Genomic DNA, 12,760 nt, shown 5'->3' with positions numbered 1-12,760 from the left:
TACCAACATAGGGGATTTTTTTTATTTCAAAATTTAAAGAATTAAAAACTGAAAGTAATAGACTCTTTCTTCCTCCTCTTGGGGAGGAAGAAACCAAAATTACAAACAACCAAACACATTGCTGCAAATACACTCTATGATCAATATGACCACAATATTGGATTACAAAACACAAGGCAAAGCACGTAAACAGCAGCCATCAAAAGAAACAAAAAAATATATAAATACAGCAGGTAAAAGTATAAATTAAAGGCTGAATGCTTTTGTTTAGATTAAGAAGCAATGGAATTGGGAAAATGTGTCTAACCTGTTCCAGGTGAAACAGCACATTAGCGATATCAAGGACCCTTTCCACAGTCTTCTCTGGATCTGAGGAATCTTCAGTCCTGTTTGGTAAATCTTTGTAAAGTGCCATCTGCCACCTAATGGCGGGATCCTCAAGCTGCAGGAGAAAGATTTCACATGTCACCAAGGCAAAATGTTCCAAACATAGGGTCAAAGAGTTTAATTAGTACAGAAACTGCTTCAAAGGAGAACAGAAGAACTTTATATGGCTAACCCACACCTTTACTTGGCTAACCCATACAGTGTCCACTACGCTGACTGGGAGAACAAAACTAAAGACTGATTTGTGCAATGTTTCTTGAGACCTTCCAGAGGACTAAAAGTCTAATAACCATGCAAAGAGCAAATGATCATGGGCCAACAAATAACACTGGCACCAGCGATGAATATATTATTTGAGGAAAAGTAATGAATATGAGGTAGGCAGACATGACTTTGTACACTGACTTTCCAGTTATTAAACCAAACAACAATGAAATTGCTGCTCTACTAGTTGGGATTACTTAGTTTTCAGTCATGGAAATTAGTAATATTAGTCTTATTTATGTCTAATTTTTTTTCATTTTAGTTTTTTTAATTGTTAGAAAAATCCTAATTTTACTAATTACCTACTACAAAATGAAAAGTTAATTTATGAAAAATGAATTCAAGATGCATTTTCTTATTAGCCTACAAACTATAAAGAACTGTATGAAGCCAAATGTTGTTTCTTATTTTTCTCTTTTTTTCATTTTTTTCATTTTCTTTTTTTTCATTTTTTCCATTTCAGTGCTCTGTGACTCTGTTTTACCATTAGCAATCTCTTTTTTGGTTCATTTTGTCTCCCCAGTGCTCCTGCTAATCAACACTGACGTAACACACTTTGCAACCATTTTCTGTGCCATGACACTGAAGACAAATGCAAGGCGTAACCCATTTTACTGAGAGCTGTGGCCAGTGATCATTCCTGATTGTGCAATTTAGGTTTAAGTCACACTGGCCTGGATTCCTAGAACATTTAGGAGCCTAAACTCTATAGAATCAAACAGGGCTTAAACTCAACACTTACTTTTCTAAAACACCTTTGTGGATCCAGATTTCAATTTGTGCCTGAGACAATAATGCTAATTCACCTCCACAAAACATCTTATGATACACAGTTTACTGAAGTTCCAGGAATGATTATAAACTTACACAGTCGCTCAATAATAGCTTATTACAACCTAGAAAGCCACAATTGGCAGGCATTTCTTCCACCTTTCGGCTTTTCCATTTCTTAACAACTGTCACATCCACAGTCTTTGTGTGAGCATTTGACTGGATCATCATGAATGGATAGTCCACAAAAGACTTTTTAATCACAGGTGGAGATGTCTTTTGATCTGAGGTCTCCTCACATTCTATCAAGGTACAGCTTTTTTGTATAGGTAGTTTTCTAAGGGTATGAGTAGTTGACATTTCAAGGTGTGAATTAGCATGGCTGGAAGAAGATTTTGGTGACTTGAGCTTCATCCATGTCAAAATGAATGCAAGTTTCGTCATCAATTTCTTGAAATAAAAGGCTCGGTACTGAGTAACAGCATGCAGGCATGCAAGGAAAGGAAAGACAGAAACAGGGTGAAGACAAATGTAGACAAATGCATGAAATAGACACCACAACATTAATAGCTAAAGATTCAGAAGGATGATTCTCAAACAGTGCAGTTTCCCAAAAAAATCCAGATAAATTACATTTTAGCTCTAACATAAATGACAAAGTATGGTGTCTGTGAGAAGCAGAAGTGGTCAACAGAAAACACCATTTGAAGAAAGAATATTGCTATGGTTGGAAGAAAACCAGCCTTTCCAAAAAGTAGTATTTTTCCTCTGTTTTGAAAGCCACATACACAAACACCATTATAACTAAGTTACATATTAATTGATAACATTAAATAATAATTTAAATTTATAAGACCATTTGGCCTACTACATTCCTTTTATGTCTTACTCAATCAGACAACAAAAAGGTAGTGTATGCATATAGCATAATGCCATCATTTTTCTTAACAAGAAACAACATACTCAACTGTTTATGACGTGTACTTGATTCACTCATAATAGTGACTGAATATTAATGACACCAGAGAATTACGGAATAAACTATATTGTACTTTGGAAATAACTACTGAATTTAACCTTATATGTCATACTTTTAAATAACTAAGTTATACATTTAGGTTTAATGTGGACTCTAGAATGTGTCAGTGCTAAATGATTCATGAAAAGATATCTTTCAAGCCTCTGAGAACAAACTATTTAGCAATAGATAACAAATCATAACAAAGATAATGAATACATAATAAACTGAAGTTTTGAAGTCCTAGAAATGCCGTATTTTGTCCATAGTTGAGTTGACTACTTTTCACATACAGGTCAAAACCAGAGCTTTTCAAAGCTAGTAAAGCAATAAGTAGGTAGCTGTAAGATAAAGCTAGATACAATAGCTATTTAGCTTTGCTAGCTATGTTTTATGTGGCTCCCTTTCAGAATGTCATCTTCCACTGGGAATTCACCTTGCAATTAGGAAAATCCAAAGCCACTACTGAAAAGTTTACAACTGGAAAATCTGTCAATGTGTGCTCTGGATTAGCTAAGATTACTTCCTTCTTAATTACCAAGGCACTGTGAAATTTCATCAATATAAGAAATGTAAAAATACTTTTATTCTCGTGTGTTATAAACAGAGGAGGTGATATGTTGCTGAACAATAGCAAACTTTTAACTGAAGCAAAGGAAGTTTCTGAAGAGAAAGTACAGGTCAAAGTATGAAGTAGTATCATTACTCCAAGGCAACAAAGCAGTTACAGACAGAAATTTCTTAATAGCAGTATGCAGAATGTAACCCCAAAGAAACAAAACAGAAACTGAAGTATTTAAAACAGGAGCACAAGTGCTAAGAAGCAGCATGAAATGCCAGGCAAGGCTTACAACTGCATGGCTCACAAAATGATAATATACACATACTGAAAATGTCAGAACAGAAATACCTATCTTCATCATTAAGAAAACATTACTAATGTTCACATACAAAATCACAACACATTTAAGGTTTGTATGTTCATGGCGTGCACATTGCTTAAGTACTGTTGCTCATTAAGTTCTTCATAAATGCTCTTTTCTTCCTAGTACTGTGCCTGTGTGGTCTCTTCTGCTTCTCAGTATATAACAGCATTTGCTATGTAAGGATAAGTATCTCAAGCTTCATTTAGAATTTAACCAAATCTTTTGTTTTCAGTCATAAACTTTTCTATGTACAATCCCTATAATTTAAAGCTATTGGACTATTATTCATAGTATTTTATGAAAAACACTAATTGTTAGCTTTGCAAAATGATGTATTTTCCTGTGAGCTCCCAGAAATCCCAACCTCCACATAATCTTGCTTGACATTGCAGTGATATACAGAAAACATAAGATGGGAGAAAATGAATCTTCATATATTATTCAGGAAGAACCATCCCATTACCAAGTCATTTTTAAAAAAAAAAAAACAAAAAAAACCAAAAAAACCACATTTATTGCCATGCACTGAATTGCAGTGGAATCTAGACTTCTGGATGATTCTTAAATACTCATTCAGAAAAAAAAAAAAAAAAAGCCAGATTTCCAACTCACATGTTTATTATCTTGTAACCATTTAATAAGCACAGAAAATACTAGTTAGTTTTTTACTTAAGGTGAATAAACCCTGGGGCAGGGGGAGGAGGTAAAGGACATTCCTAAATAAAGCACCATCCATAGGTCCGACTCCACCTTCCTTCAACAGAGAAGAAATGTACATCATTTTATTACACTTCTGTATTATGGCTTCTTCTTTGTCATTATTTGAAGCATTAATAAAACAGTTCAACTGCACTGGGCCAGTTCAGGACTTTTTCCCTAGGGCTATTCATCTGGCACTAACTGGAATTCGATAACAAAAATCTACACTTTTTCCAAAGTACTTTCTTTTCCCTAGGCTGAAAAACAGGAACAAAATTGAGCAAAGTGAAGATTTTTCACTTCACAGAGTATGCCAAAACAGCAGTTTCCTTTTCCTTTACACTTCAAACTGATACAAAGTAACTTTGAGCATTTTGCAGATTTTATCCTGAATAATAGACAGTTTAAACAGTGACAAACCTTGCTTCTATCTCCAGTTTCATATTAATGGTGTGCATAGGCAGCGATTTGAAGGGCCACATGTTACTCTATATAATGCATATATAAACACATTAAAAACTTAACATTTAACAATTGACATGAACAAGTTACTTGACAGAAGAGAAAAAAAGAATAACAAGTTATCCTAACAAACCAAGGAAGGTTGTCATTATATGGCACCAACCAACGAATTCAAAGGATTAAAAATAAGGTTTAAAAACTGTGTATAGATTACCTTGCCCTGGAGATGAAGATTACTGCGAATGATATCTCGTACTTCATCTTCAGTATCTTTCTATGAATAAATTAAAAATCATATAAATTAGGAATAGAAGGTAATTAAGAAAAGATATTGTTCATATAAATGTCAGTCTTGGGCTTAGCTCAGATGATGAATAAAAATTGACTATGTGGAAGATTTTCCTCAATCTCAGTGGCAATACCTCTTTTTTGTATCAGGCCAAAGCTAGCCATGTCCAAGCTCACAGGGACAAGGTCTGGATGGCATATTTGTTCACAGCAACACACTAAAGGCAATTCTGGACAAAAATTATTAGTATATATGTATATATACTTTATACCAAACTTTAACCAAAGTTTGACCAAACGAAACCAGTATCATGAACACAGTCTTCTCCGATTTGATTTCTGTTTATTTTGGAGATCATTTATCCCTTATAAACATTCAGTTTAGCTGTCTGAAGGTCATATAACCCACTAGGGTGTATAAAGTATCACTGAGAAAGGAGTGTATTCCAATTTACAACACGTCATTGCACTGTGAGTTTACTCCTAGAAGAATCACTTTTAAATCAGTCCATCCCTACAGAAATTCTTGCATTCACATGAGAGTGATCAAAAGAAATTAGTTATTATATTGGGCATAGAAGTTAGGAAACATCCAGTTCTTATTTGCATTTCCAAATTCAAGCTTCATAAAATATAACAAATGTAATTTAGCATTAAAAATTGAGAGAAATAACTGTTTTAATTTAAGAATGCCATCTCTATTCATATACTGATCATTTAGAAAATAAGTATGTACAAACTGAAATGCTTTATTTCCTGAAAATAAGAACAATATGTAGATTATTATTTACCATAGTCATCCATTTTGCCTTTATATAGTCTTGATTATTTGTGTCATGCTGTAAGAATGAGCATGGGGGAAAATATTCAAAGAACTTCATTAGTAAAATATTTCCACCTTTTAGAAGTGCAAAAAGAGCACCTACCATACTGAATCGATTTTTGGCCAGTGCAATTAGCTCTTGGTCTCCAGGGGCACAAATGTTTAGGCCAATAGGAAGTAATCTCTTCAGGGCTGCCACAATGAGAGAGGTCTGCATAGAGTACCGGTCACCTTTTCGCTTCATCTTCTTCCTCTCCTGGTCAGAAACTGCTGCCTGCAGCATAAAGCAAAGATGAAAAAGAATCCAGTATTAAATAAAAGAAGCATACTAGCAACTTTGTACTTGTCTCTGGTTAGACAATTTCCTTACTACCTATACAGCTGCAACCCCATCCAACAGAACTGCCATTATATCATTGTCAATATTTTGCACCATTATCTTGAAAGTCCACTATGTTTCTCAAACGATCACGTTTTGATTCTCAACCCAGTTTTTGCAACAGATATTGTTACAAAAAAAGGAAAAAAAAGTGCTTTTCTGGAGGAGTCCTGTCTCCTTTCCCTCTGCAGAGAGAAAAATAGAAAAATCTTTACACTACCTTGGACATCTTAGATTTGGTGTCACTGATAAGGAAAGACATGTTGTTGATTTCATTTTGTACCACAAAGTTCTGCTCTTCCCTTTTGAAATTCTGGAAATATATAGAAGATGTCAGTTAGAAGCACTTATAATATATGAGGAATCTATCTAAACACACCTTAAATAAAAATATAAATTAACTGGAAATTTCTAAAATCCACAAGATAAGACAAGGACAGAAAAGATTAATGGATGACCAATAATGGTATGAATTCTAGTTTTATTTACATAACATAGCACAGGGGGGTTTGTGGTTTTGTTTTTTTTTTTGGGGGGGGGTATTTTTTTTTTTTTCTATGTTAGAGAAAAAGTGTCATGTTTCTCTGGCTATGAAATGGCTATGATAAAAATCTCACTCCTCTAATTCAGTGTAAATATATTGTCTGGGTTTTCCATTACTAGTAAATAATCCATTTCATTTTTTTCCCCATTGAAAATCCCACTATATTCAGATACATAAGAAACTTTAAATAAAAGACTGAACTTATGAATACACAAGTTATTTGATGATCTTGTTTCTGTGCACAGCGATGTTTATAATAAATCTTATAGTCAAATTCAGGCACGAGTACACAAATAATAAGGCATCTTGTTTCTCAAACTTGAGAGAATTGCAGTTATGGCAGAAAAGAAATTCAGTATAGACAACAGTCCACACAGAGATCCAATGCCTGCAAGTATTTAGTCTCTTTTGGGTTTTTTTTTTCTTTTTGTTCCAGTATTCACATGAATCATGTTTTATTTTTATTTAAGCACTATCAGTGTTGGTGCCAGATTAGGTTGTAATGCAGACCCCTTGGTTCTTGCATATGAACCAGAGGAATCAAACTTGAGAACCAAGGGTAAATTTTGTAGAAATGGAATTAAGAAGAAAACCTTAACTGGTAAAATTTATGAAATATGAAATAGTATCATCTAGGAAAAAAATATTTTATTCAGAGAATTACTTGTAAGATAGATTTGCTACTTCCTTGCTCTTAGAACACTTACTGACTTTCCTTCATTCAATCCAGATACAGACCTAGGCTTAATAACTGAATTATATACCGTTAACTTTTATTATAGAAATACAAATCTACACTGCAACACAAATTAAGTGACTGTAAATAGAGCTGCACATTTCCTTCAGGAAAATCTTCTTCCACTAGTCGTGTTGAGGACCTCTCCACATGATTTTTATTGTAACTCTGTCAAGAGGTTTAAGCAGACAGACTGTACAATTTAGGAAAATGGAATTCAATGAAACAACCACCACTAATTTAGCAGCCATACATCCTGGTTATAAAAAGGCTTTGGGGGTGAAAATAACTGATTGGAAAAAAAAAAACAGGTAAGGACACAGACCTCAAGGACCTTAATATATATAAAAACAAACAAACAAAAACCCCACGACAAACAAACCAGAATTTATATGAAAAATATCTACAATCAGTGTTACTATGCTACAAAACATTGATCAACTCCCCTAGCTACTCAGGCATTTCAAAAGTGTCAGAAAACTGAAAGTTATTAATACCTTCCGATCTGCAGTTTCATGTCTGTCATTAAATGGTGCTTTCCCAAATGCAACCACTTAATAATTGATCTGCCTACTAAGAAACCTATTTAAAACAAGTAGGTACCAAGGAATTACTTACATGAGACTTTGACCAGTAAATGAAGACCTCGGCCACCATGCGGAACAATTCTTCCGCTTCAGGGTTGGGCTCTTTCAGCCATTTTGCCCTAAAATTTGGTAAAAGGGTGGAAATGTGGATGATCCTCACTGGCTTTATGCTTTGAAATCAGTTTTCAGCATTTTACAAGCCAACAAAACCAAGCACGCATGCTTTTAATCCTTTTGGGTAGCAGTGGCTTTTTCATGTCCTATTTCAAAACTCTTAAAATCTTTTTACATTAATCCTAGGTTTAATCCAACAGATTTGGATTGCACCTTTATTTCTTTTTTTTGTTTTCTTCTGAAAAAGACCCCAGCTCCTCCTAAAAGTCATAAAGCATCAGCTTCAAGATTAGCAGGCTGAGTAAAAGCTACTTCATTCAGAGCTAGGCATATCAAGGGATAAGAAACGGTAGCAATAAACAGGAAGATTTTATGAGATTCGTTGACCTGTTCCTCTCCACATACCTGTTATAGTCCACAAATCTAATCAACAAAGGGTAGAAGGCATAGAGGTCCCGTGCCAAAGTGGTGAACTCATCTAGGATGAGCAGTTCAGCCTCCGACATGTCACCTCTGCCTTCTGCTCTTAGATGTTCTTCATCCGATACAACCACTGCTGCTTTTTTCTTTAGCTTATCCATCAGTGGCAGGAAGTGTGTCTTTAAGAGCTGTGGCTTCGCTTTGCTTATGATGGGCTGGGAAAACACTATTTAAGGCAATGAATATTATAATATATACCTGACCACAAGATACAAATAAAATCTTTTACCTTTCCTGGATCTTATTTCTAGGCTATGGAGTAAAATCCTGCCCCCATTGAAATCAGCAGAAGTTTTGCCAAGAATTAAATGTGGTCAGGATTTCACACAGTCAATTCACTTTCTCACTTATGAGGGCAGAAATTACAACTTCACAGACTAAGCTTGCAAGATCATAAAACTTGAAATGCCTCTTTATTGGTATTCCATCAGCATATTGGTATTTGCCTGCAGAATTTTATTCAGTAATGCAGAAGTTATGTAATGGTGTGTATGGGTGGACACATATAGCTACATAGTGAGCACACAAGTTTTCTCAGCCACTGGCTCCTCTTTTGAACCTTGCTTTTTAGCTTGAGTGAAGTAGAACTGGAAAGCACGCTCGAGATATTTGCAAATCTACTGAAACAGCCTGCCTGTATTTCTTATGCCCATTAGGACACTGGAAGGCTTGTGAGTAGGCAGAAATGAGACTGATTCAACCATCCATCAACCAGCCATTTGAGACTTGTTAGTACAAGCTTTTTGCAACTCTATTCATAAAAATGAATAAGTAAATTAGCATCTAGGCCCATTAGTGCAAAACCATCTGTAACATATCCACTAGATTACAAAGAATTTTAGGCAGTTACCACTTATCCTTAGAGTGCATTACATTACTAACCCTCAAAAGACTAGGAAACCAGTCTGCTACCATGAATGAAATTACTACTACAGTAAGTAGTGAAAAGTCATAGGAAAGCCTAATTGAAAAACTGAATTCACAACACTGAAGTGACTTTTCCTTACAGACTGTAATGTCGAGACATAAACTGGTCTTAAATAAATTTTAAGGTGTTATCACAATGAACTTAATGTAAGAATTACTAAAATAACACATGCATTTCCACATTTCATTGTAATAGATATGTTAGATATACAGCTTCGAAACAAGGATCCAGCACTCATACGAATGACAGGGAACTGTGTAATGCCTGCAAATGGAAACTTGCTATATAATGAAAACGGGCTAAATAACTATAGTCCTTTAATTCAATATACTGCAAAACGCGTATGTGCATATTCTGGGAAAAAAGAAATAGTCTAATATACTTCTTATATTACTTATTAAGAGATTAAAACATACTGCTTACACTGCTCTTTCTTTATACTTAATATTTCTGGTTCATCAAGATCTGTATTGTTTAAAAATATAAAAATATGAGTGTTGTCCTACTCCAGCTTTAACAGGGTAAATACAGAGTAATTCAGTGTATATATACACACACACACACATTCTGAATACACACACATATGCTTGTTTGTTTATTTATTTATTTATTTTTACATCTTACCTGCTAATCTCTTCATCCATGCTCCTTCATCAATACCAAGGTTGTTATAGATGATTTTCAATATGTTACCCAACAGAGTGTTCATGTGCTCTGACGTCAAGGCTGTGCAACACATTTCAGCCTTGTCAGGGTTGTTTTCTGGCCCATGCTCCCACCAGTGTGACATGTAACTACATAGCATAGGCAGTATGACTTCCATGATATGTGGCATTTGTGTGTAACGAATACCAGACTCTGCCAGTTCCACAATTTCTTCCATTAGCTTCACCAAGGAAGGAATATTTGGGCAAACCTCTTCTACACTAGTAGGTAAATTGAGAACTATTGGGGGGAAAAAAAAAAATCCCAAAATCAATAAACTAAGTCATAGAGGGGAAAAATTATTTTCAATTGCTATTCCATACAACTTTTGTTTTCTGTTTACATTTATGCCCTTCTGATCCAAGGGGAAAAACTCTAAACACAATACTAAAAAACAAGTACTTTCATACCATTGAGTAATAAACTTTTTATATTTAAGCGTCAATAATAAAACTTTCTACAAGAAAAATAATTCCTATATGGAAGTTTCAACAATGTAATTATTATGGAATGAATTCAGAGAAATCAGATGCAGTTTGCTATATTCACAATAAAGCTTAAATTTCAGAATTCATTCCAGCATAAGCTTTGCAGTTGAGGGGACAAATTGATACAATGAAACACCTCTCCACAACACCTCAGATCAGACCTGGACTGTTAATAGAAGAAAAAAGATCATTGCCTGACATAATGAGTAGAGCAGATTCTGAGAAACTGACTTCTGGAGGTGAATTGCTGAACGTAAATGTTTACTTTGCAAGTTATTTGAATTATCAGTTCCTTCCCCTGAAAAGGCACTGCAGTTGCCTTTCTTTTTGGAGGCAGTTTCTTTCATCTACAAGTACATATCTGTAAGCAAAACTATTAGCTCTTGAATGTCTAACATCCTAATGTACACATACAATGAGATATACAGATATCTATATATTAAAAATTTAGCCTGCAATTCGTGAATCCAAATGTTTTTACCAACACAGCCTAAGGTTAGTCTTTCTCCAAAAACAGTCTTTTCTCCTATTTAGACCCAAATACATTGTATACAGCCATCGCAGTTTCCTTAAAGCTTAATGCAATTTTGGAAAATAAAATGGAATTTCTGATAAAAATCAATGAAAATAGAGCTGATTGTCTTTCTAGATGTATTAAAATAGCAGGAATGTATATGTTAAGTAACATGAATGTTGATATACTCAAGATACTAGAGCTCTTTGAAGAATAAATGTGGTATGCTCCCTTTTTTAAATATAAAGGTGAAGTTATAAAATGGATGCCACTGTAAACCGGCATCTTATACACTGTCAACTATACATATCTGTGATATAATTCACACTAGCATATATGCAGAGTTTGTACAGTTCTACTGTAACTTCTATTTACCATAGGAACAATAGTGTATATGACCTTATCCAACAACTATGTTTTAGCATAAGAAACGTCAAGAGTTTCAGAACAGAACAAAAAGGTATATGCAAAATAAACATACATAATGTTACTGGAAATTATCTGTACTATCTTATAATTCAAACAAAGAAAAAATAATTTACGTGCTACTCTGCAGTGTATTTCCTTTCTAAGGGTATATTACGTACTTAATACAGGCAAAGGTATTTTGCTTCAATTGCAAGTATATATGTTTTAGGGACCCAATATTGCATATGAAAACTGAGGAACTAAAACTGATTAGAATACATAAGTTAATCATGATATATATAATATCTGAGATACTAAAAATGTGCCAACTCCCTTCAATAAATTGATTCCAAAGTGGTATTTTGAGAATGGTATCTCAAAATGAAAACATTGGTATCTTTAGAAACGTAAACTAATCGGTTTCACCAGACTTAGCCCATTGATTTAGGAAAGAAGTACAACCAAGAGATTACAAGAAAATTCTTGCACTATAAAATGTATGCAAAAAAACACGTATTAAGGCAAGCAGCATTTATAGTGAAACTGTGTTTTCATAATCATCATATGAGTTTCTGGAAATACCTGCTCTCTCTCTCACATTCTTGGTATTGTAAATTGAGTAGATATTATGTTTGTTCAAATGAGTTTCCAAAAAAGCCACTGGAAAGGCACCTGAGAAAGCGGCCAAGCATTCTCCTAGTGCTGATCGTTGCCTGTAAATTGACAAACATCATTAAGTATACACATCTTTGATGACTGGTTACACCTCGGGGGAGTTGTATACAAGCCTTATTTTTATTCTAAGATGAGCTCATCTCAAAGAGACTACATTATTAGGATCATCAACACAAGAACAGGTAATAGAAATTGAAATCCAGCAACCCTCTCCTAATATATGAAAGAAATGTTCAGACATAAAATGTCAAAGGTGGCCTACTTAGCTGAGAGCAAATGAGGAACATGCAGGGACAACCCAAAGTCATCATAACAATGCCTTCTGTTCTATTACTTTCCTCTCAGCTTTACTGAGTTTATAATCTCTACTGTTAAGAAAAAGCTACTGAATAGACCAAGAAACTGAATACAACTATAATTTTATTTAAGTGATATAATTTCCTTTTTCTGAGAGACAGCAATAATCAGACCTTAGTGTAGCATGAAAGTCAAGTTTTTCAGAGAGTGGAAAATTGCTTCTACTGATCAATAACTTTGAAAGTTTTGCACAAAAACATTGTTCTA

The 12,760-nt window shown here is 34.3% G+C and overlaps 1 protein-coding gene across 7 annotated transcripts in view; it reads right to left on the bottom strand.

Annotated features, from left to right (window-relative positions):
- Window positions 1-12,760, bottom strand: part of RYR2 (ryanodine receptor 2) — a 428,642-nt gene that overhangs the window by 70,130 nt on the left and 345,752 nt on the right. For all 7 annotated transcript variants that reach the window (XM_054819177.1, XM_054819181.1, XM_054819182.1 and 4 more), the window contains 8 exons: window positions 12,104-12,234; window positions 10,031-10,351; window positions 8,404-8,644; window positions 7,916-8,003; window positions 6,238-6,330; window positions 5,742-5,912; window positions 4,742-4,801; window positions 308-442 (listed from right to left, as the gene is read on the bottom strand). In XM_054819177.1, coding sequence (XP_054675152.1) covers window positions 308-442; window positions 4,742-4,801; window positions 5,742-5,912; window positions 6,238-6,330; window positions 7,916-8,003; window positions 8,404-8,644; window positions 10,031-10,351; window positions 12,104-12,234 — 1,240 coding nt within the window. The remainder of the gene's footprint in view (window positions 1-307; window positions 443-4,741; window positions 4,802-5,741; window positions 5,913-6,237; window positions 6,331-7,915; window positions 8,004-8,403; window positions 8,645-10,030; window positions 10,352-12,103; window positions 12,235-12,760) is intronic.

This window comes from Grus americana, chromosome 3 (genome assembly GCF_028858705.1).
Source record: "Grus americana isolate bGruAme1 chromosome 3, bGruAme1.mat, whole genome shotgun sequence".
In the NCBI taxonomy this organism is placed as follows: domain Eukaryota; kingdom Metazoa; phylum Chordata; class Aves; order Gruiformes; family Gruidae; genus Grus; species Grus americana.
Note: the sequence above shows the minus strand (reverse complement) of the source record. Positions and strands in the feature narration are given on the sequence as shown.